The 26036-nt window shown below is 40.1% G+C and overlaps 1 protein-coding gene across 1 annotated transcript in view; it reads right to left on the bottom strand.

Moving 5' to 3' along the window:
- SPRED1 (sprouty related EVH1 domain containing 1) overlaps positions 1 to 12787 on the bottom strand; it is a 124435-nt gene extending 111648 nt beyond the window's left edge. The window contains exon 1 of the mRNA XM_069596021.1: positions 11510 to 12787. Within this exon, the coding sequence (XP_069452122.1) occupies positions 11510 to 11541 (32 nt within the window). The 5' untranslated portion in view covers positions 11542 to 12787. The remainder of the gene's footprint in view (positions 1 to 11509) is intronic.
- Between the last annotated feature and the right edge of the window lie 13249 nt (positions 12788 to 26036).

Raw genomic sequence — 26036 nt, 5'->3', positions numbered from 1 at the left:
ATGATGTATGCTGGGACCGAGTACACAGTACAGATTCAGACTCAATAGGACCTTATATAACTTAAAACTCAACATTCAAAAAACTAAGATCATGGCATCACTTTATGGCAAAGAGATGGGAGGAAAAAAATTAAAAAACAGTGACAGGCTTTATTTTCTTGGGCTCCAAAATCACTGCAGATGGTGACTACAATCATGAAATTAAAAGACACCTGCTCCTTGAAATAAAAGCTATGACCAATCGAGACAGCATATTAAAAAACAGAGACATTACTTTGCCAACAACGGTCCATCGAGTCAAAGCTATGGCTTTTCCAGAGGTCGTGTATGGATGTGATTGGACCATAAAGAAAGCTGAGCGCTGAAGGATTGATGCTTTTGAACTGTAGTTTTGGAGAAGATTCTTGAGAATCCCTTGGACTGCAAGGAGATCAAACCAGCCAATCCTAAAGGAAATCAGTTCTGAATATTCTTTGGAAGGACGGATGCTGAAGCTGAAACTCTGATATTTTAGCCACCTGATGCAAAGAACTGACTCATTAGAATGGATTCATGTCAATGTATGGCAAAACCAATACAGTATTGTAAAGTAAAACAAAGTAAAAATAAAAATAAAAAAATAAAAATTTAAAAAAATAAAAATAAAAACTGAAAAGAAGGAAAAAAAAAAAAAGGAAAGAAAAGACCCTGATGTTGGGAAACATTGAAGGCAGGAAGACAAGGGGATGACAAAGGATGAGATGGTTGGATGTCATCACCAACTTGATAGACAAGAATTTGAGCAAGCTCCAGGAGCTGGTGATGGGCAGGGAAGCCTGGTGCGCTGCAGTCCATGGGGTCAACAAAGAGTCGGACATGACTGAGCTGAACTGATAAAACTTAGAAGCTAAGTTTGCTCTCTCCAGAAGTATCAAGATGAGGAAAAACTGCAAATTAAAACTCAGGTGATTATAGAGAGGCCAGCTTGTCCACTCATTCATCTACTTCTCTCCCCTTTCATTTTGAAAAAATTATAATAGAGCTGAAAAAATATCTAATTTGATAGACTACTTACTAATGGAGAAGAAAATGGCAACCCATTCCAGTATTCTTGTCTGGAAAATCCCATGGACAGAGGAGCTTGGTAGGCTACAGTCCATGGGATCGCAAAGAGTCGGACACGACTGAGCAACTTCACTTTTTAAATAACAAAAAGTTATTTGTTATATTTTCTTAACTCTTACTAAGTTGATTAAGTTTTCTGGATCAAATAACTCTCAAGAGAAAAAGCATACACATTTTTCATCATATTTTTAAGCTCCTAATTTATGTTCATTTAGGACTTTGATTCACAGATAACTTCAAACTCGATCCTAAACCAAGTTTTAATAATTACATATCTAAGGCTATTATTTTTGAAATAACAAATGACACAGAATCAGAGTAATAATGTTAAACATCAGGCTAAATCAAAATATAAACAAATTTTTGCTTTAGTTGCTGATGATTATAAAATGAACTAAACATAAGCTTACAGACCTTTAGCTGTCCAAATTAAAGTCAGCACTAAGCCACAGCAACAAACTTCTAGCTAGCAGATCTAGCTCATGTCACCTATTATGAGTTCCTAGTTGATTACACAGGCAAAAAATTAAAAATCTAAATCTTTAATAACCTGAAAAAAAGATTCCTCCTCCCATCTTCCATGAAAGTAGTTTCTTCCCCCCTCCATATAATTTGAAAGTTCCTTCATTCAAGTCTGCAAAAGATGGCTTTTCCCCACTGAAATTAGCTAATTTTTATGAAAGTCAAAGCTGTTTAGTCATATCCAATGCTTCGTGACCACATGGGACTATAGTCCATGGAATCCTCCAGTCCAGAATACTGGAGAGGGTAGCTTTTCTCTTCTCCAGGGGATCTCCCCAACCTAGGGATCGAACCCGGGTCTCCCACATTTCAGGCATGTTCTTTACCAGCTGAGCCACAAGGGCCCAAGGATACTGGAGTGGGTAGCCTATCCCTTCTCCAGTGGATCTTCCTGACCCAGGAATCAAACCCAGGTCTCCTACACTGCAGGTGGATTCTTTACCAACTGAGCTATCAGGGAAGCCAATTTTGATGGAAAGACATCAAATCTACTTATATGTATTTCCAAATGTGCTCAGATACTAAAATTGCTTTTAAAAATATACACAATAGAGATTTATATTATTTTTTGCATGTTGTAATATTTAAATTTTAAGTGTTTCTGAAAAGCAGCTTTTTAACATTTACACTCAATACAAGTTTTCCATCAGGTCCATAATCCTTTTCAAAAAGTAACCCTACCTTCAGGCTAAATGAAAATGAGTACTGATTATTTCATGAACATAGTACCTTTCTTCTCAAGAACTGAAAGTTCTTTTTAATATTCTCTTATCTCTAATCAAAAAGTGTTATGGAGGGAGGAGGGAAGGTTACGTTTTATCTTTTAACATCCCTCTGAAGTAGGGACATGTTATCCTGGTTTTACAGATGGAAAATCAAGCACAAAGGCAGGTTACATGACTTGCCAAAGTCTTAATGGGACGGTCAGTAGTAAACACAGTTCAGTTCAGTTCAGTTCAGTCGCTCAGTCATGTCCGACTCTTTGCGACCCCATGAATCGCAGCACGCCAGGCCTCCCTGTTCATCACCATCTCCTGGAGTTCACTCATAGGATCATGTTAATTATGAATACTAAGTCAATTTTAGAAATTTAGTGAATTTTGTTTTGAAAAGATCTTTCTAACCATATTAAAGTATCCCCAAAATACAAAATGTTCTGTCAAAGACAACATAATATATTTGGATAAAGCCCTATAGTATCAGTCATTTTGGTCATTCTCTCAGAAAAATCTTTACATTCATGGTAAGTTCCATATCTGGATAATTTATTCACATGTCTAGCTTCCTTTCTATTTCCTAATTCCCAACACCATTATTACATGAGATCCTATCATTTCCAATACTCCCAACTCCTCCAGGATAAGCCCTTCCCTTTTCTTATCCTCTGTGATACCCTCCTTTTCAATTTCCAATTCCAAAACCCTTACTCCTGTTTCTTAAAATTGCAGTGGCAGATGTCAATATTCATACTCGATTTTAAGCTGCTCATCCCACAAACTAATTAAATACAATGGCCCTGGCTCAGGATTCCTCTCCACCTCAACTTCTGATACCAACCCAGGAAACTGAAGAGCCATACTGGTGAACTTTTAAAATATCCCAAAAAATCCTGGTTCCTCTACTCCAACAGCCTGTTTCTACTTTAATCTTCCATCATGTTACCACTCTGGAGTCTGTATTCTTTGATCAAAATCTACCTTTTGATTTCCCCACTTGCGCTCTACCAGTTCTTTAACTTTATCAAAACTTATAATCCCTCAATACAACTGTCACTTCTACTTGTCAACCTATCACTTCAAGCTTATTTTTTTTTCTTCAAAATCTAGTCTGGCCATGAAATATATGAGGTACTGCTGCTGCTGCTAAGTCACTTCAGTCATGTCCGACTCTGTGCGACCCCATAGACAGCAGCCCACCAGGCTCCCTTGTCCCTGGGATTCTCCAGGCAAGAACACTGGAGTGGGTTGCCATTTCCTTCTCCAATGCAGGAAAGTGAAAAGTGAAAGGGAAGTCGCTTAGCCGTGTCCGACTCATAGCGACCCCATGGACTGCAGCCTACCAGGCTCCTCTGTCCATGGGATTTTCTAGTGAAGAGTACTGGAGTGGGCTGCCACTGCCTTCTCCGATATGAGGTACAGTGTGGTATAAATACAGTGCAATTTGAATCTCAGTTCTACCACTCACTCCCTTGCATGGCTACAAGTAAGTTACTAAACCTCTTTTAAGTCTTGGTTATCTCAATTGTAAACTATGGATAATACTTAGTTCACATAGTCATTAGAAAGATTGAATCTAGCACAGTATCTGACCCAAGCAATAAAACAGTTTGTAAGACTCCTCTTTCCTGGGCTGTGCTCTCCCAATTAACAACCTTTCCTTATTTTTTGTTTTCCTCTTCTCCATTATCAACATCACCTCATTTAATAAATAATCTCAACTCCAAACTTCCCCTTAAATTTATGTAATCTTACTTTTTGCTGTCTCCACTTCATCACTTCCCATTTTGTCTAATTTCTCTCCTACCTCTCAAGACTTTTCAGTCTTTTATTGTCCCTTGTCACTCTCCCTTAAAAACACTCCCGATTCTCACTATTCACTTTCTACTACTTTTTAACATTATCCTTGGGCAATTCTTCACTGGCTTCAACTATAGGCATACTTTGCAGATATTCTAGTTCAGTTTCAGATTACTGAAATATCTTCTATGCTTGTTTTTCAGTTCCCCCTCCCCCCAGCCTCTCTTCTTGGAATGCCCCTCCTCTTCCCATTGCCCTCATCTCTGGCTCACTCCTAAATACCATCTCTTTTCTGAAGGACTCCTTCACACACAACTCCCACTCTGCAGTTCACCAAAGGTAAAATTACTTTCTTCTTAAGCCCTGAAGACTTCATAACCAGAGCCCTCAGCACATTTCAGAGGGATCTAGTTCCCTTGCTGGATAGTGAAAGCAGTTATCAGGTTTTACTTATCTTTGTTATCTCCAGGGCTAAGGAAAAGTCAAGTGCCTAATAGGCACTCAAATGTCACTGAACTGAGTTCCTTCAAGAAAAAGTTACTAATGGTATCTGACCTGAAAAACTAAGAAATCCATATATATAACTTAGCAACTAAAATTCTGAAATGCTTTTACATATAATTAAAGGGACAAACCCAGAACTCCCGAATTCCAATCTCAAAATATCAATGTAATTCACAACAGTCAAAGAAGTTTGGTGATTTTATGCCAAAGTTAATCATTAACATTCTGATGTGGTAAAAGTTATAACTTTGAAAAAGTAGCATCAAAAAAGTCAAAGTTCACTAAATTCCATCTAAAGTTTGGTAATCCAACTACTGGATACTAAAACATTAACAAATACTGTGTATTTGTGAAAGTAATTGGTAACCAAGTGAAGAGACAAACAAAATGTGTCTAATCATAAGTATAGTATCATTATATATGACCAAAAGATAATTAAATTCTGCATTCCAAGTCATAATGCCCTTTATCAAAACTATAATACCTGTTTCACAGATAACATTTAGAAATAAAATGATAAATCTAATATTAAAATTTAATTTCCAATTACTCTTAAATTTAGAAATGCTTATTCTTCACACTCTAAATATAGAAAGAAAATGCCTTCCAAAGTACTTTTAAATTTTCATATACTAGGTAATTTCTACTGTTCAATCCTACATTTACAAGCAACACGTATGATCTATTAAATGTGGACTTCCAAAGCACAAAGAAAGTCACTCAGGATTCTTGAACTAAAAGCAATCCTAAAAAGCGGATCAAATACAATCTCATTTTAAATCAGAAAAAGTAAAATTCTAGGAAGCAAAAAAATAATATAAATCCATATTTATTAACATTTATATTATAAATCTATAAAGTATGGACATTCACTTCCATACTATAAGCAGAGACCAAATGTCAATTTGACATTTAAGATTGTATCATTTGTTTTCCTTATTCTTCAAATGTGACAAACTATATTGATTTTCTCATGTTGACCTTCTTGCAATCTCACAATAAATCCAGTGTGACTGTGAGGCTTTGTTGTTTTTAGTTCACTGAATTGTGTTTAATTTGCTACTTTTTGAAAATTCTCAGCCAGTATCTCTCAGTATTTCCTCTCCCCCATTATTTCTTCTTTTGGAACTTTTAGCTGCATCTTCGACTTGTTCATCTTATCGTTCACGTTTCTTAACCCTCCTATTCTACATCTCTATCTTTGGGTTCAGTCTTTAGGACCTCAGTCATAGTAGGAAGATTTTAACCTTTTGTGCCATAGACCTCTTTGGCAGTTCTAGTGAAGTCAATGGCCCCCTTTCTCAGAATATTAAAGATTTTAAACAAAATACGTAAGATTACAAAAGAAATCAATTATATATATTGAAATAATTATCAAAATATTTTAATTTTTGGTGTTTGCTTCGGCAGCACATATACTAAAATATTTTTATTTTTGATAGAGTAGTAATGTTCCTGTATTAACATATTAAAATGCAAGCTCTCCCGTGGCTTAATAACTGTAATAATTTCAAACTAGTGATGGCAGTTAAGTGCTATTTCAAGATATTTGAAAAACTAAACAGGAAATATACCGTATGGGGAAAAAATATGATTCTGTTAGTGTTATGTATTGAACTGAATCTCTCCAAAGAGACATTAGGTCCTAACCCCCAGTACCACAGAAAGTGACCTTATTTGGAAAGACGGTCACCACAGATGTAATTAATTAAGAGAAAGTCACAGTGGAGTTGAGTGGGCTCCTAATCCATTATGACTAGTTGTCCTTATGAGAATATGGCCATGAGACACATGTAGTACTCTGCTAGACCAGCCCTGCAAAATTAACATAGTTGCTGTCACAAGTACCTCTAACCCTGCTATGGTTGCTGGCATTTTCTTCAATTATGAATGCAGACACATTTCAGCTAGAGATTAGTAAAAGCACTCTGAGACATAAGCCCTTACGTCTAAAGCAATTACCATCTCAGTCTGAGATCCAGTACTCATTAACTATGTTTTAGCAAAACTAGTGAACTATGTTTAAACAAAAATATACCAACAATTTTTTCTCCTTCCCATTACAAACGATTCTGAGTGCCACAAAAACAACACCTTGTGGGTCTGTTAAGACTTTGGTTCTAGACTCTAAAATGAGATGCCACTATCACACAAAACTTGCAACAGCAAATTAAACTTTAAAGAATGAAACAATTCATTATCTAAGTTAATTTCTTACACTGAATAAATGTGAAATTATCCTCTAGTGTTAGATTAACATTTGTGTAAATAACCAAATGAAAAGACTGACTTTTGACACTTCTAGGCCAGTAAGTGAAGCATGAGAGCTGGTATCTTAATACATTTCTCTTAAGATCTACCCCAAAAGCCTTTTGTTCACTTATTCATCTAAAGACCATATTTATTTAAAAAAAAAATAAAAGTTTTCCATCTGTGATGAATATTATCAAAGGCACATGGTTATTAAATTAAGCTCAAAATGAGGAAGTCTTTAGAGATTAGGAATGAACCAACTGTTTCCAAATGTATCTTGGTTCTTCAAATTCATGCTTCTACTTCATCATCCTATGAGATCTACTGGAAGTTTTTCATTTGCTTAAACCTATCAAAATCAACAATCTAATAAAACTGACCAATTAACAAATACGTATGTTACTATGTATTAGACTATGTAGTCTAATACATCTAATGACTTACAGTGTGTCTATCACTGTATTACTTTAGGATAATTTAGAAAAAGAAGAGCCCATAATGATTAGTTCAAATTCCTTGATTTACAAGTTAGCAAACTGAGGGCCCCAAAGGCTGTCACTTGCCCAGAATCAGAGAATAAATTAGGTACAGTTAGGACAGAAACTCAACTCCCAAGTCCAAGTCCAGTGTTCTTCACATTGTAGCGGTGTCTGACTCTTTGTGACCCCATGGATAGCAGCCCACCAGGCTCCTCCAACCCAGGGATGGAACCTGGGTCTCCCACATTACAGGCAGATTCTTTACCATCTGAGCTACCAGGGAAGCCTCACATAAAAGATGGTGAGAGTTACATAAATTATTAGTAAATGCCTTTTATATGATCATTTTAATTCTCCTTATATTTAAAAACAGTGCAGTTGCTCCACAACTAACAAGTTTTCTGTTTTCTAAAAAATCAATTTTGTTTTATTATACAAACATTTAAAAAATAGGAATACAATCTCATTCCCACCTTCAAAGTGGGCAAAAATTTTTTTCAAAGAGAACTGGACAGACATTTCAAAGCATAAGCACTCTCACACGTTGAGTCTTCTTTTCTAGAGAGCGATTCAGCAGAAACAGTAAGACAACTTAAAATTTGCATATTTTATTCAATCTCTAGACTATTTCAAGGGGAAAAAGTTATAGATTTGGATGAAGACACAACTTAGGATCAAAGGCAGCACTGTTCAGAAATAACAGAAAAATAGTAGATATATTAAAATATGGTATACACTGAGTATAATGTAGGTGTTAAAAATTATGTTTTAGGAAATATTTAATGATACCAGAAAATACTCACATATATTAAGGTATGACAGTACCCTACTATGCAACTCTACTTTGCTGAAACTACATGTTTATACATAAATTACATGATACATGTGTAAAGCATCTATCACAGATTTTTACTCTTGGCACATAATAAAAATCAGATAAATGATGATTCATGGAGAGTTTGACTACGCATCAAATGTTTAAATACTGCTATGTGAATGGCAGAAATGCAAATACATTACTTATTCACTTTAGATACCAGTTCGTGCATCATTTTAAATAAACTATCACTCTTGCATGGACGGTTTTTTGTTGTTGTTGTTTTTAATAACACTTTTAACGCAGTTGCAGTTCCTACTGAAGGCTGGAGAAGAAAAGCAGACTTTCACCAGCCCTCCCCAAGTGTGGCACTGTGTAAGAGGAAGTGTTACAGACTTACAGACTTACTTAGTTTAAATATATTACTTACTTGATTAAATATATACCCAGAATCAACCTCTGAGAACTATTTCTCTCTCTACACATAACTCTCATTTCAAATAAGCATGTACTAGAAGGTTTCAAAATGAGGCCTCTAAAGGCCTTACTTGATTTTACCACAATGACTATCTAGAAAAGGTTAATGGTTTTCTAAGACACTGGTAATTTGCACTCTTTTTAAAAGTCAAAATCAGGTTAAAAACATACAAGTGTTAAGAACAGTCTCTAATTACCTATTGATTATGGATTTTAAAAAAAGAGAGAAAAGAAAAAGGAAAAAATGTACATAAGGCTCCAATAAAAACCATACATTAGGGCAGTTTTAAACTATGCTAAGGCTTTAAGGGCATCTACCGTAACATCTGTTTCTTCCTAATACATGTAACTATAAATAATAAATTTCCATTTGAAAACATTATATATTAAAGAGTAGATACCTAAATTATCAGGATAAAGTCTACATTTCAAAGAAGTTCACTCTTTCTGGTTTACCTATTGCACAAACAATGCAGGCTCTAATAAAACTGATTATCAGACGAACACAACACTTTCTAAAACAAAAAAAAGTAAAACCCACAAGAGTTTGTCCCCATGAAGAGTTAACATCTCATGGCAAAAACTGTATGTTAAAACATATTATTCTTGACCTATCAAAATTAACATAACAAAGCCCCTAGCAGGAAAAAAAATAGTAACAAACCAGGATAAATTAATGAAAACAGAATTCTTCGGTCTGAGTGAGATAATTTCCAAATTGTCCCATACTAAGCACATTAATTATTCTGAAGGCAATTTTACCATTAATAAATATTGTCATTAGGTGCTTCAAATATCAAAATCTTTGAGATTAAACCACCGGAAATATTTATATTCATTTTTAGTGTAAAGGTAGTTATCATTCACTGGTAATCACTACAACAAAAAACTTGTACTCTCAATTTGTCCATGGTAAGTATTACAAGAGTCCACTTAAAAACTGTATTTTACACGTGTGTCAATTCACATTTCCATATTAGCGTTTCTATTGGCTGCATCCATAAAAGGAGGTATTCAATATTTTACTTTAAATATGGTAATTAGTCTTCTCCCATCCCCAAAATAGAACCTGACATTTTGATCCAGGCTACTTTCTTAAAAGACGGTATCAGCAAAAAGTACCGTCATTCTGTTCACGGGTTTTAGCAGTTTTTCTCCTAACTAAGCGTTATCTGAGATACTTCTTGATCTCTCTCAAAGTAGGTCTAATCTGCGGAAGGCTGTGAGACAGTGTACAGCACTGTGAATGGCCAGCCAGGTATTTTATGAATGGAGGCGATCACGTGATCCCAGCACCTCCCCGAACTGATATTTCCCACATAACTGTGTCAACATTCTGAGAACAGGGGTAGTTGTTTGTGTGGGCGTATATTTTTGAATTTAACCTATAACTTCGATTTCTCCTTACTTTCTGAACTCAAAACTTTACATTAAGACCGGCAGTTGAGCTTCGAATTTCTTTCTGGGAAATCCTTTCAAGATGTCCAAGGTGATGGATGTTTAATTATTTTTTTATGAATGAAAAGTGTGCTATGCAAATGAGGGCGATTCACAAAAAGAGAGAGAACATGGCGGCCACTTCTGCTTCTAGACTGCACTGACACTGCAGCAATCCACCTTCTCCCACACCCCGCTCGTCAGAAGAGCGTGTTGTGGGTGGGGGGTGGGGGGACGCTGCTCGGCATTTCTCAAGCTAGTTTGTGTTAAACAAGCCTAGGCTTCGGACTTGAAAGCTCTCAGAAAGGTCTGACTCGAGGAATGCTATTTACTTAAAGGAATGCGTCCTAGAACTAGTCCTAACTCACTTAACTCTTTCCAACCCTCCAAAGATAAACAAAACTTGAATTTAATAACAAGAAAACGGACACTAATATTCACATGGAATTAAATTCCGTCTCAACAGAAAACTGTTGCAGCCTCATTATTCCTCCAGGCAGCTGCTGTGTTACAGCAAAATATTTAAAAGGCAAAGTATTTTGCTTGGAAAACATAAGGACAGCCCAAATAAACAAAAACTTAAGCCGAGATGCTCTACAAGTTAATGAATGAAGTCATCAACATGTTCAGCAATGTAAACACTGTTAAATCGACGTGAACGGTGTGTTTCAATGTAGCTGAAAGATAAAATTTAGCTTTCAAAATTTTCCTATGCTCCTCATAAAGAAAAGTCCAGCGTTCGCAAAAACAAAATAGAATAGTTCAACATCAAATAGAATAGTTGAACACTGCCCACACTCCAGGTGTCCCCAAAGCTACAGAAATTATAAAAATGCTTCCCTAGCTCCATTTTTTACAAAAATTTTACAGGTCATAAGTTTAAAAAGGGTGAGGGGCGGGGGGAGGCTTAATCGGTATTTAAGAAACACTGACTCATCGAATTAAGATTCAAGTGCAGTCTGATGCAGGAGGTGCTCCCACCCATTAGTTTCCAAGTGAAACAGCTATAAAGGAGGCAAAATGGATATTTAAGGTATGTTGATTGGTGTGCTAAAGTGAAAAAGGACAGGCCAGAGGTCTTCCAGGCACTGGGTGGGATAATTGCTACCCCTCCTCCATCCATCCATATTATTCCATCTCATGGACAAACAATTGCCATCCCAGGCCAAATTCAATACCTTCTCCAGAAGAAAGCAACTAAATGCTGGCGGTGGGGGTCCGGGGTTCCTGCCATTAAATAAAATGGCTAAAGAAATCAAATGTTTTCTCCAGAACAAGATGCACTCAAACTCTCCACGGTTGCAAGGACCCAAGTCCCCGAGGAGGTCTGGGAGGGTGACGAGGAAAAATGGGGCGGGGGGGGGGGGTTAGTTAGTAATCAAAATCAGTGAGGTGCTTACTCGTTGTCAGAAGTCGCCGTCTCCTCGCTCATCTTTCCCTCACCGCGATCCGATCTGGAGATGGAGGAGCAACAGCAGGCAGAGGAGCAGCAGCAGCACTGAGGGGCAGGAGGCAGCGGCGGCCGGGGGGGCGCGGGGGCAGCGGCTCAGGGGCCTCACCATGGTGGATGCCTCACCCGGAATGGTGCCCCCCCAGCCGGGAACCCCGGCCACCCCCGCAGGGGGGTGGCGGCGACAACCTCCACCGTGGCGACCCCAGCCTCTTCCCCCGCCTCAGCGTCCAGCCAAAGGATCCGAGGAGGCCGGGGAGGGTGGGAGCCAAGCAAAAAAGGAAGGGGGGGCTGCGAAGGTGGACTGGAGACCGTCTCCTCGGGCCACGGGTGGAGCGCGGCGGGGTCCGGCCAGGAAGGAGCAGGCAGGCGGGCTGAGAACCCAGGAGCAGAGGCGGCGCTTCCCTCAGGGATGCGGCGAGAAGGAAGCAAGGATCCGCTTGGTGGGGGCCGGCGGGGGGGTGCCGAGGCCAGGCTCCGGGCGGCGGCGACGCGGTCCTGCCGGAGCCCACCCCACCATCTCCCGCCTCGCCGCCGGCTGCCCGCTCAGCCCCGGGCGGCGATCGGGCCGGTCCTTCCGGACGAGCAGAAGCGGGCGAGGGGCCTCACGGCGGCGGATTCCTCCAGACACGCTCCGGCCGGGACGACTCCAGAAGGGGGAGGAGGGGGCGGCGGGGCGCGTGTGAGGCAGGGGCGGGCGAACGTATCGTCCTCACCCGGGTCGGAGAAGAGCGGCACGCCCGAGGGGCAGGGTCCCGAGAAGAGGCGGGAGAGCGAGGAGACCGGCCGCGGGTGCCCCACCAGACGGTGCCCACCAGCAGCTCCGCGGGCCAGCTCCTCACGCTCGCCAGAGGGGAGCCGCGAGGGGGGCGGCGGAAGCGCTCACGCCGCCCGCTCCTTCCGCCGCCGCCGCCGCTGCCCGAACCGGGGGCGCCCGCGGGAGAAGGAGGCGAAGTAGTCCCTGGCGATTTCTGCAGGCCGCCGGCTTCCCTGAGGGCCAGAGCGGGTACGGGGCGGGGTTGCCGCGCGGGGTGCCCGGACTGAGAGGGCGTGTAGGTAGGAGGACTAAAAGCTGCGACCTCCGGACGAATCACTGCAACTCGAAGTCGTGTGCAGCATAGCAAGTTTCAGGAAAGTAGTTCCTCCTCCCTTCATTTCCCAAATCGTTGTCGAGCCACCGAGCTGGGAGAGGAGGAGGGAGGCGGAGGGATACGCAGGCACCGTGCTCGTGTGCGTGCGCGCGCTCCAAACTCTTGGCACGCCGCGAAAGGGGGCGGGGGTGGGAGCTGCACGGGGAGCCGCTCGGGAGGTTGCATTGTTGCGGCGTGCTGCTCCCCGTTACTTGCTTTGGAATATGCTGGTTGTTTGAACAGAAAAGCTAGAGTGACAGTGTGCTCCCGGAGGAAACTGGAGGCCTCTCTGTTCTGCTATGTGTTTGTGTGTGTGTGTGTGTGTGTTTTCCTTGCAAAGAATGGAACTGGCATGAGTTCATCTTTAGTTGGTGGGGGTTGGAGAGAGGGACTGTACAAAGAGAGCTCCGCCTGCTGTCCCTCTGGTTGCACTGCTGCAGTCTCCTAGCTGCATGCCCAGAGTGTGTGTGTATGAGAGAGAAAGAGCGAGAAGAGAGTTTTAGTATCTTGGTTTCTTACTGCGCAAGGGGTATGCTGCGCGGGGCATTCATCTCTGAAAGCTAGACTGGTTGTTAATGGAGAACGACTCCCATTGAAGCCCTGGGTAGGCGTGTTACAAGAATCTGGCGCAGCCAGAAGCACAGGAAATAACTCCCGCTGCGAGTGAGGTTGCATAACTATAGCGCAGAAGATGCCTCTGTGGCACGCACGAACTGCTCTAAACGGAGGCGGAACGATTATTTAATAGGCAGCTGTCACGTTTGCATTGTTAGAGGGCAGTGTGTGCATTCAGCTCAAACGGTTTTTGCACAGAAACCTGCTGGGGTTGCGGGCTGGAGTCGACGTCTGCGGGACCGGAGGACTCAGAGTTCCTGTCTGCAAATTCTATTATCCCTCCTCTACCTAGAAAGCCAGCCTGTACATGATCTGGCCTGGGGGACTGAGTCCCAGGTGTGTGACGCATCTCCCTAGATATCAGTCCAGCTCTGTATGCAGTGCTCGTCTGTCATTCTTAGGTTTATGCGACCTGAGAATGAAGGTCGTTGCTCCTGCCACCTTGAAGGGTAGGACAGTTCCTGAGGAAGAAGAAAGTGGGAGAACTCCTCAACAAACCAGCACTCCTCTTGCTTTCTCCAGAAAGTGTCACGGTCGCTGTTCTCAGGAGCCCCACACCAGCCTACTAACAGTGTTTTGGACGTTGTTGTTTTAGTGACAAAGTCGTGTCCGACTCTTTGCGACCCCATGGGCTGTAATCCACCAGACTCCTCTGTCCATGGGATTTCCCAGGCAAAAAGAATACTGAAGTGGGTTGCCATTTCCTTCTCCAGAGGAACTTCTGACTCAGGGATGGAATCCCAATCTCCTGTCGTGGCAGGCGGGCTCTTTACTGCTGAGCCACCAGGGAAGCCTGTTTGGACATAGTAGGTGTTTAATAAACGTTTGGGGGAATAAAGGAGTAGAGTCAGTCTGCCCAGAAAACTACCCTATTGATTTCTAAGGTTTCTTTATGTAACTCATGCTTCTTTCTCAGAGCAAGGAACGGGCTGTGTTGATTACAGGAAGAGATAAGGGGATCCTCCATAGTCAGAGGTTATCTCTGTTACCTCTGAACCTGCGTTTTTGGTCTTGTTTCTGCAAGGAACTTGTAACTGCGGGTATTGGTACTACCCTGCTCTCCTTCCAGTGCCACTGCTCACCACTTTGGCAGCTCCGATTTTAATCAAGTCCCATCAATTTTAATTTGTGTTCTAGACAGTTTGTGTTCCAGGCAAGTTCCTTAAACTCTGTGCCTGTGTCAATCGGGCTAATAGTACCTAATTCCTAGAGTAGCTGTACCGATTAATGAGGTGATAATATACAGAAAGCACTTAGAACAGACTTAGAACTCAGTAAGTCTCACTTTTACCATGATTTTGTAAAACAGAGAGAATAATAAACTCCACGACAAGGTGGTAGCAGTTGCTCTGAAAGTTCAGTGTAAAGTGTTCAGTAGCCAGTTGATTCCTATAACAGAAAACCATCGGTTTTCTTCCATGTACCACGCTTTGCTAGACACATGGCCTGGTCCCTAATAAGCCATCAATAAATCATAGCTCTTGGGGTTATTATGGGTGAGTACAAGAAAAGTTGGATCACTTGCAAAGGCCTCCCTTTCTTTTGAAGAAGATTAGTGTCTGTTTGAGGTTCAAGTCCATCAGGCAATGTATCAGTTACAGGTTTTAAGAAAAGATATGTAAACCATCTTGGCTGTCATGTGCCAGGCACTGTGCTGGCCACTTATACACATGTTCGTTACCTAAGGGGCAAGATATGATCACCAGCTTGAATTAATGCTTTCCAAATTGTTCTCAATAGCATAACCAAGACACAGTCACCAATCTGGTCCCTGCTTTTAGAGTTTCCCAGGTCTATCTCAGGACACTTTAGTGCCCTTCTTTAACGGGTACATTTGTAACTCTCTCTTCTCAACCAGTTATTGAAGATCTTACCAACTTTAAAAGAAAAATTGTCTTTATATAGCCAGAGCTCTGAGTCTTCTACCCTGAAAACATCAAAAATGGTCCTACAATGAGGTTCAGAGCCCAGAGGTCTTCTAGTCTGACTGACTATCAGCAACTGCCCTGGTCTATCCCAGTGTTAGGACCTCAAGAGGTACTAGACATATAACTACAAAATGCATTGTGTGAGACCTTGTTTGGATCCTGATTTAAACAAATATTTTCAAATTTGAGATTGAGGAAGTGGAGACTGATGGTTATAGAGAATTGGTGTTGTGCTTGTGCTTTTTACATCCTTATCTTCCAGAAATATGTACAGATGAAATGATGTGATATCTGAGATTGGCTTCAGGATAAGCCAATAGGGTGAGGAGTGGAGAGAAGTATTCAGGTGTTTAAATGAAACAAGATTGGTTACTCTGTACTGTTTTATATATTTGAAAGTTTCCATCATAAAAAGTTTTTTAAGTTCACTGAAAGCACTGCTTTAATGCAGATTCCCAGGCCCCCACTTCAGAGACTGTGATCAGCAGATTGGCAGTGGGCCAAAGAAATCTGCTTTTTCAGAAGCATGCCAGGTGCCTGGTCCTTCTTAGCTCTTCGCTGTCTTCTCCCGCTTTCCTTACAACTACTTGTGTCTCCCCATCTCTGAACACACTGCTTACTGAGAGTTCATTCCAGAGAACACAAAACAGGGTAGTCCAAGGCATATCACAGGCTGAAGCATATATTGATCAAGGCTGGAGGGCTGGTTCAACAGGGAAGGTGGATCCAATAAGATGTGACAAGCCACATGAGAAGATAAATATAGACTGCAATTTCACCTCAGTCCCAACTCCATTCAGATGGTATAGGTTCCAGAGAACACTAGTCAAGAAGGATTCTATGGCCAAGTCAAGGGTCAGCAGGGCAGGGGACATATGTTTGCTCGGCTGTGTTTGCTCAGGTGGATCTTTGGAAAGAGGCCAGTCACAATAGCTGGTGCTCACAGGTGGTTTTCAGGACCGTTGTCCTCGGTGTAGGAATCAGCCACAGCCACTTACCCTGTTGTGTGTGCTAAGTCCGTCAGTTGTGGCCGACTCTTTGTGACCAGAGACGATTAATTATCGAAAGCATCCATGAACCAACAGCACAATTGCCGACTGATTGCCAGTATAGAGCATCATCAAAGTACAAGTGGGTTTTAGGTTCCGTGCAGGTGTCAGACCAGGGTTCACAAGCACAGGAAAAGTGTCCTGTTCTCGTGGAAGCACTGATAGATGGCAGGTAGCACTCCAAGGCTTTCTCCCTCTTTCCAGACCACTTGATCCATAGTGATTATCTTTCTTATGTACTCAGAATTTGTTTTCACAAGTTCTTTTTTTTTTCCTTCACTGTTTTATACTTGTATTGATAACCACCTCCCCTTTCCTAATCAACTTTTTTGACTTCAGGTTTATTTTAAAGGCTTGAAGGCAGAGGCTGCATTTCATGTTTTTTGGCATTCTCTTTAGCAGTGATTTTCAGTAATGGAGGCTTTTCAAATATCATGCAAAGGCCTTATGCTTGTATAAAGATGAAGCTGTATTGACTGACACTGCGATGGAAATCAGGAGTCCCTCTGGCTTCCTATTGTGACTTCAACACTACTGCACTTCAGCGTTTCACAAACACTGTCCCTTGCACTAATAAGCTCTCAGCAGGTATTTGTATTTTTGGAAAGCCAAAAGGAGACAGCTATGCCAACATTTTAAGTTCTAATGGTACATAAAATATATGTACACATTGCCATTTCTAAAATTACTCTTAACATTACTTCTTAGCAGTTGTTATTAAAATTTTGTATTTTAAAACTGTAGTTAATATGTACCTAGATCAAAGGGAACTCTTTCTTCATGCTGTACTTTGTTTAATGAATAATTTTTTTTTAAGTGTAACCAGTCTCTTGGCTAATGAGCTTGGTCTCTCAGTGGAATTACTAAATGGTAACCATGTTTCTAAATAGTTTCCTTGCCTCTGGCATGAGTCTGTTTCTCCATCACTAGGGTTTCCATGTTCTTCCAAACTAATACAAAGTATAAAGAATAAGTATGCTATTTTATTTTTCTCCCAAAGGACTGCAATTGTTGGTCTGGTAGTATCCGGTAAGTGTGAAATCAGTTTACATGTAATGCTATAACTGCCTTTTACAGGAAGTTTCCACGAGATTACAAGCAGTACAAGGGAAATGAGCAGTCTGTGATTTCCTTTCTTTTCAGTATAATCTTAGCAGGGAGGATGCTTACCAGGCCCCATGCTACTAAATAAAGCACTCCTCCCTTAAACCATCATTCTCCCAAATGGCTTTGGAATGCTCATTCCTTGAAGGTTATATCCCATTTCAACAAAAATGAAGGATTGAAATATCCATTACATAACATTTCCAAGGCCACGTGCGTGCGACACAAGTTCAATACGACAAAAGAATCTGGGCAGTTCCTTGAATCCTGTTTTAAATATGGCATATCACTTCCTTTTTAGTGAGTAATAAATAATTAGCCATTGCATAGAATTTTAAAACTTACAAGGCCCTTCAGGAAGTGACTTTCCTAACACTCTTATCCACTAGGCATTTTATCAACTTCAATTTACAGGGAGAATTAGTACTGAAGATCAGAGAGGTTAGGTGACTTGCCAAAGGCCATACATTAGCAAGAATGTAGCTAGAGGTGAAACTCAAATTTTCTCCTTTGAAAGCCTGTGTGTGTGTGTGTGTCTGTATTATGTTATTATAAAACATAATATTATATTATATCAATGTTATATTATTATCAAAGACAGGATCCTTCATGGGATACTCTTTCTATTTCAAGTTAGTATTCCTATAGATGATGACTTGGTAGGAGACCTCTGCTTTTGATAAAAGGAGGCTTGAATTCCCTGGCTGTTCTTAGCTGAGTCAGGCAGATGTATTCCTTTATACTATCAGTTTTCCGAATGTGATCTGAACACTTCTGGGGTCTCTTTTGCAGATTGGTAGCTAATTCTCCAGTACTCTTGCCTGGAAAATCCCATGGATGGAGGAGCCTGGTGGGCTGCAGTCTATGGGATCATGAAGAGTTGGACACGACTGAGGAACTTCACTTTCACTTTTCACTTTCATGCATTGGAGGAGGAAATGGCAACCCACTCCAGTGTTCTTGCCTGGAGAATCCCAGGGACAGGATCCTGGTGGGCTGCCGTCTATGGGGTCGCACAGAGTCAGACACAACTGACGTGACTTAGCAGTAGCAGCAGCAGCTAATTCTAGGGAGAAGGCAATGGCACCCCACTCCAGTACTCTTGCCTGGAAAATCCCATGGACGGAGGAGCCTGGTAGGCTGCAGTCCATGGGGTTGCGAAGAGTCGCACACGACTGAGCGACTTCCCTTTCACTTTTCACTTTCCTGCATTGGAGAAGGAAATGGCAACCCACTCCAGTGTTCTTGCCTGGAGAATCCCAGGGATGGGGGAGCCTGGTGGGCTTCCGTCTATTGGGTCGCACAGAGTCGGACACGACTGAAGCGACTTAGCAGCAGCAGCAGCAGCTTATTCTAGAGCCTTGATAGGAAAACTGCTTCCATCTGAAGGCAAAAGCATCTGATTGTCTTTTGGTGATGCCAGCAACTTCAATGATTATGGAAGCTACTAGCTACATTGAGTCAGTGATGCCATCTAACAATTTTATCCCCTGTCATCACCTTCTCCCTCAATGGACATGAGTTTGGACTCACTCTGGGATATAGTGAAGGACAGGGAAGCCTGGTATGCTGCAGTCCAAAGAATCAGATACGACGGAGTGACTGAACAACAGCATCCAGCCACTTGTGGCTGTTTCCATTTAAATTAATGAAATTCATTAAGATTAAAAATTTACTTCTCAGTTATACTAGCTTTATTTCAAGTGCTCAATAGCCACAGATGGTTAGTGGCTACCAATTGGACAGTTCAGATATAGAACATTTCTTTCATCACAGAAAGTTCTTTGGGGGCACTTGAACATGCAGATGTGTAGCTGTAAACAACACAGTTATCTTCTCAATAAGGTAGACATTTAACAATAATTATGTTCTCAAATGTTATCTTTGGTTTGAACCAGGGCACTGTATTCCCTCTTTGATCTTAAATATGTTTTCAGTGCCCTCAACTAAGGGTTAAAGAGAGGATAATTTCATAATTAAAGTCTTTGATAAACCCAATGAAGCTCTCTATATTGGGAAGCACTAATTCCTTGATCTGTTTCTTTTATAAAAATGCTTTAAATACCCTTATTTAATACCAGATAAATCCTTGCCACTCAAAGCAGCATAGCTCCACCTGGGAACTCATTAGAAATGTAGACTTTTTGGGCTCCACCCCAGCCCTGCTGAATTCCAGTTTGCATTTTAACAAGATCCCCCAGTATTCACCTGCACACTGAAGCTTAAGTCCTGCTATAGATTTCTTTCTAAAAATGGTCCTTCCTAACCTTGAATAGAGCTGTTGTTCTTCAGACTTTTGTATAAAAGTCAAATATTCCCCCCATTATTTTCAACCCTTTTACCTGGTCCCCCAAAGAGGGTTTTGGTTTTTTTTTTTTCCAAAGAGGGTTTTTGTTCTTGATTCCTTTTAGCCTCTTCCTTCTGGTCTGGGATTTAGACCACTCAGCGCCTTATCTCTGCTTCTGTTTGGATTAAGCCTACCATGAATTCTGAGCTCTTCGCAGTGCTGGGACTCTGTGATAGAGGAACATGCCCTTGAGAGCTGCTCTTTTCCTTCTCCATCCTTGTTTCCTTCTTCTCTCAAATCTTCCTAAAAACATTCTTTTTTTTCAACTCTCTGCTTCTTAGCTGAAGTTTCCCTTCTCTTCTCACTCTGCAACATTGCACTTTAATTGGGATTTGTCACACTTTGCTAGGCATGTGTGAACCCTGGTAGTTTTACACAACCCACTCAGGGAGTCTTAAAACTTTGTAATTTGTCCTAACTTCTCCTTGCTCTACTATAATGTCAGAACAAACTTAAGATCCTATGTTTACATGTAACAGTGGCCCTTCCAGCCCCCCACCTGTGTTGGCAGTGTGCCTCTGTGTGTGTGTGTGTGTGCACATATATAATATATAGTTTAATAGTTATGATTCATAGACTGTAGAAGGTTAGGTGATAGTGACAGAAGGAAAGCTATAGATGAAATGTCAGTATTAGAGGGAAAAGATAGTATTTTTATTATCTGCTTTGTGTAATATCTTATGTTCTCTAAATACTTCCTTTTGGTTTTCCATGTCTTCCTAGATATATTTGTGAGGAATTTGGAGAGCAATAAAAAGGTCATCGCAATGGTCTACATAAGAAAATAGGGTACTGGTCAGGGGCTAGAGAGAAGAGAATGGATACGAATATTGGGTTGGCCAAAAAGTTCATTGCGGTTTTCCCATAACAGCATTCAGAAACCCTAACGAACATTTTAGCCCAAACTGATACCTGTAAGAAACAGAATATTCAAGATTACTTTAAGTTCTGGGAGTGAATTTTTTTTTTTTCATAAAGTTGCATTCTAACTAGGGAGACATGGAAAATCAAAAGGAAGCATCTAGAAAATACAAGAGAAAATGTTATATGAGAAAATGTCATGGCAGGTAATAAAAATGCTGTTGTTTACCTCTCATGACACTAGCCTTATTAGCATCCACAAATTTGTCCGTTTTGGAATCCTATGATAATACCTTTAGTATCTTTGATAAAATCTAGAGTATACACCATATTGAAAAATGCTGTGTTTAAAAGTCATTAGATGCTGAAAACTTCGGTTCCAGTGATATCTGCCCAGTCCTTACATTACTAGAGAGAGATGCTTTCATTCTCCATAAGATTTAAAATCCTAAAAAGACACTGACTTTCGTTCATACTAGAGAATGCCACCCTCAGCTCTAATGCTGTTTATCAGGAAGCCCTAAAACACTTCACACCCTTATTATCTTCTGGGTCTTAGCCAATCTTTGTTTATTTCAAGTTTCCTTCCTTTGTTGGATCATCCCAGTCTTCCTTCTGGGTGCCCTGCCAAGCTGTGCCAAGTACTTTGAACAGTCTCTCTTTAGTAACTTATTGTCCTGGTTTATTTTAAGTATATCCCCTGATAGTTTTCATAGAGCTTTTTAGAATTGATTTGGTAAAATAAAATTGTTTTCTACAATCCTACATTATTTGATCTAGTCTACATCAAAGAAATATAGTTATTCTTGATAGTCCCATGACATTATTAACTCTGTATATCTGTTTAATATCTATATTTAGTTATCCATCATTTCCAAGTTTGTATGAAACCTCAATATTCATAAGTATCAAATTACTTTTGTATAATAACATGTGGGCTGTCTGATAGGTGTTTATCAAATATTTTACATGGTGTTAGTAATTTATTACTCCAAAAGGACAAGTTTTAATTTATATTTTAAATTTTTATCTCTGGAGCGCCTATCCAGTCAAATGTATAAATGACATTAGAGGTTGTGTCAAGCTTTCATTCAGATTCACAAATTCTATTTATGTATAATTCCAGTTTATTTTATACTTTTCATATATCTACATGTCAAATTTCCTTGGCAATCACTTGAAATGTAATTCATTTAATTCTAACAATAATCATTTCTTGATTTTTTTTAATTCTTTTTCTTCGCCTTCACTTCTAATATTGATCTTCTTTTATAAAACCAAAAGTACTCAGTAAGGGATAGAGAGAGACACTTCAGAAAACCTGTCATCAAAATTCATTACAGAGTGGTGTTAAGTCCACCTCTCAAAAAATAATCCATCTTTGATAAGTGCACAAAAGATATCTATATTAGAAGTATTCATTAATTGATCAATTAATTTATATACCAGGCAAAGTACTAGAGATGAAATTAAAGCAGTCCTTGACTTCAAAGAATTCATGTCTGGTGAAGATAAGATGTAAGTTAGTAAATCACCATGGTGAGTGCTGTAAGAGCTATGAACAAAGCGCTACAGGAACAACTGGTTTTTCTTTACTTAAAATAGAGAACTCACAGTAGGTGAGTATTTAGGGGAGAAAAATCAGTTTTCTCCTTTTGTGTAGGGAAAAGCAATTCTTCCCTTCTGTGTTTCTCTTCTATGTGTCTCTGTTACTTTTACACAGATCACTTCACTTTCAATACTGTGGTTTTCCCCCACACAAATGATACAAGCTTCACATCCTACAATTTAACTCAGTTCTGCCACCATCTGCCTGAAGGTAGCATCAGATTTCACAGGTGAAGGCCTCAGCCCCATAAGACTTCCCCCTCAACTGCATATGTCAGTTGCAAGCCCAGGTAATAGCCTATAGATGGGAGATTCCAAAGGGCCACTCATCAGGTTTACGTTGCTAGAGCGGCTCTCCGAATTAAGGAAATATTTACTCATACCAGTTTATCATGGGCTTCCCTGGTGGCTCAGATGGTAAAGAATCCGTCTGCAATGCAGGAGATGCAAGAGAAGCAGGTATGATCCCTGGGTCACAAGATCCCCTGGAGAAGAAATGGTTATCCACTCCAGTCTTCTTGCCTCGAGAATTCCATGGACAGAGGAGCCTGGCCGGCTACAGTCCATAGGATTGCAAAGGGTCGCACACGACTGAGCTACTAAGCACAACAGATTATTATAAAAAGATATGATCAAGGATACAGAAGAATATCTAGATAGAAGGGATATGTAGAGCAAGGTATAGGGAAAGGGGTGGAGATTCCATGTGTTCACCAAACCAGAAACTCTCTGAACTCCCTACTGTTGGGATTTTATGGAGGCTTTCTCACATAGGCATGATCAATATTTAAGTCAGTTTCTACCTTCTTCCCCTCTCCAGAAGATAGAGGATGGGGCCCAAAATTCCAAACTTCTAATCATGACTTGTCCCTGATTCAGGAGCTATCCAGGAACCTACTGAGAGTCACCTTATTAGAATAAAAGATGCTCCCAGAGCTTTTATCACATAGGAATTTACAAAAGTTTTAGGAGGTCTGTGTCAGGGACAGAGGCCAAAGACAAACGCTGGAACAAGAGATCATTCTAGGGTTCTTATTATTTAGGAAATTACAAGGGTTTTAGAGCTCTGTGCTAGGAACCAAGGACAGAGACCAATATGTATCTAATCTATGTAGATCTGTCTGTCTGTCTATCCCTCTATCATGTTTTTTTACCTATTTATGTCACATTGAGTTATTATAAAACATTATTTTGAAACATAAGCAAGAACAATGAAATGAAAAACCATTCCCCAAAATGTCTTTCAGTTCAGTTCAGTTCAGTTGCTCAGTCGTGTCCGACTCTTTGCGACCCCATGAATCGCAGCACGCCAGGCCTCCCTGTCCATCACCAGCTCCCGGAGTTCACTCAGACTCACGTCCATCGAGTCCGTGATGCCATCCAGCCATCTCATCCTCTGTCGTCCCCTTCTCCTTCTGCCCCCAATTTCTCCCATCATCAGAGTCTTTTCCAATGAGTCAACTCTTCGCATGTGGTATCCAAAGTACTGGAGCTTCAGCTTTAGCATCATTCCATCCAAAGAAATCCCAGGGTTGATCTCCTTCAGAATGGACTGGTTTGATCTCCTTGCAGTCCAAGGGACTCTCAAGAGTCTTCTCCAACACCACAGTTCAAATGCATCAATTCTTCGGCACTCAGCCTTCTTCACAGTCCAACTCTCACATCCATACACGACCACAGGAAAAACCATAGCCTTGACTAGGCGGACCTTAGTCAGCAAAGTAATGTCTCTGCTTTTGAATATACTATCTAGGTTGGTCATAACTTTTCTTCCAAGGAGTAAGTGTCTTTTAATTTCATGGCTGCGGTCACCATCTGCAGTGATTTACATGTGTTCAAGGAGAATGTGAAAAGGAAAAAAAAATGCTAATGTATTTTATTTGTAAAATTTCTACCTTCAAAGGGACAATTGGAGCTAAGAGAGACTTGATACATGTTTGGTTCTTTTTTTATATGACAGCAAGGTCAATGCTGAAGATGAAGCCCCCAGAGGATAAAGCTCTTACAGTCACTCCCCAAATTTCAGCCTATTTAAATATTTTACCCATTTCACTGATACCTACCTTCACTTTCCCTGGAGCATGTTTGTTGGATACCACCCCGTGACCTAATGGGTATTTATGTAGCTGGCTTGTTTGTTTTCAATGATGTTTTCTGGCAGTTATTTATTGTTTAGGTCCTTTTGGTTTATTTCAGCAATCTACTAAATATTCCGAGAAAATGATCTTTTACATAATGTACTTTGTTTTGATTCCCAACTCAAGAACTGCCTGTGTCTGCTTTTTGTGTACTAAATGCCCAAGGCCGCTTCTCATAGTTTTCACTGAGCCTTCCATTTTTCTCATCTTTTCTGAATGCATGCAATTACTCTATACTGACATTTTTTGTTGTATTTATTTTATTCCAGAATGTTCTTAGATTCCTGTATATCACGTTAAGACAACGGGAGCTTTATTTTCTAAGATTTCTTTTATCTTCTCTAAATGTCTAGTATTGTACCCTCAACAGTGTTGACAGAAGTTACTCATTGCCTCTTCAGAATTTGAAGGGAGCTCACGTGAAGCTGGGTGATCATGCACCATGTGCAATTCAGAGCTGTGCATTTACACGGTACAAAACAATATCAAAATGAGGAAATCCAAAGACTTAACCAACTACCTCAAGTTAAATATATCAGAGTTGAAAGTTTATATAGACTTTTCCATATATCATCACAGTAAAAAAGTGCAAAGACAAAATACTAAGCTACCTTTTTTGGTTCAGTTTTAAATTAATTAAAACAGGTGCTCTTGTAAAAACTTAGAACTCTAAGTAGTACAAAAGTAAAAGTGAGGACTCCAATCCCACTTACCTAAAGCTAACCACGATTAACAGTTTAGAATATATAATTTCAGGTCCTTTTCTATGTATTTATTGACATACTCATATAATAAAGCAGGTTTTACATATTATTCTACTCCCTTTTTAACATGTCAGTATATTTTCAGCAGTAAGAGTTCATTCCTATAAATGGTTATATGGTATAATGTGAGTATACTATAATTTGGGCTTCTCTGGTGGCTCAGTTGATAAAAAAATCTGCCTGCAGTACAGAAGACCTGGGTTTGATCCCTGGGTCAGGCAGATCCCGACGGAGAAGGGAATGGCTACCCACTCCAGTATTTTTACCTGTGAAATCCCATGGACAGAGGAGCCTGGCAGGGTACAGTCCATGGGGTCTTGAAGAGTTGGACCCAACTGAGTGACTAACACTTTCACACTATAATTTATGTTTCTGTCTATAAATGGATATCAGTCGTAAATTGTTTGCAGATTTTGATTTTTCTCTTAGAAGCAATCCTTTAATAAACACCCTCATACAATTATCTTTTAGCTTAAAATTGAAGATTTCTCTTGGATTTATATTAGTGAAATTACAAGGTCAAAGAGAATAAACATTTTAAATAGTGAAAGATAATACCAAATTGTCTTCCAAAAACTGTTACCTTTTTTTTAACTTTCTATTTTATGTTGTAATATAGCCAATTAACAATGTTATGCTTGTTTCAGGTGAACAGCAAGGGGACTTAGCCACATGTGTATGCATTCTCCCCAAACTCCTCTCCCTTCTAGGCTGCCACATAACACTGAGCAGTTTCCCTATGTTATACAGTAGGATCTTACTGGTTATGCATTTTAAATATAGCAGTGTTTACGTGTTGATCCCAAGCTCCCTAACACAGTTCCATATTTTTAATCAATTATTTTCTCACCAATAGTGTATGAGAGTACCCTTTTCTCTATACTCTCACTCAAAGTGGGTTTTTTTTTTTTTTCCCAAGTATTGAATTTGTTA

Source organism: Ovis canadensis, chromosome 7, assembly GCF_042477335.2.
Source record: "Ovis canadensis isolate MfBH-ARS-UI-01 breed Bighorn chromosome 7, ARS-UI_OviCan_v2, whole genome shotgun sequence".
NCBI lineage: Eukaryota > Metazoa > Chordata > Mammalia > Artiodactyla > Bovidae > Ovis > Ovis canadensis.
Note: the sequence above shows the minus strand (reverse complement) of the source record. Positions and strands in the feature narration are given on the sequence as shown.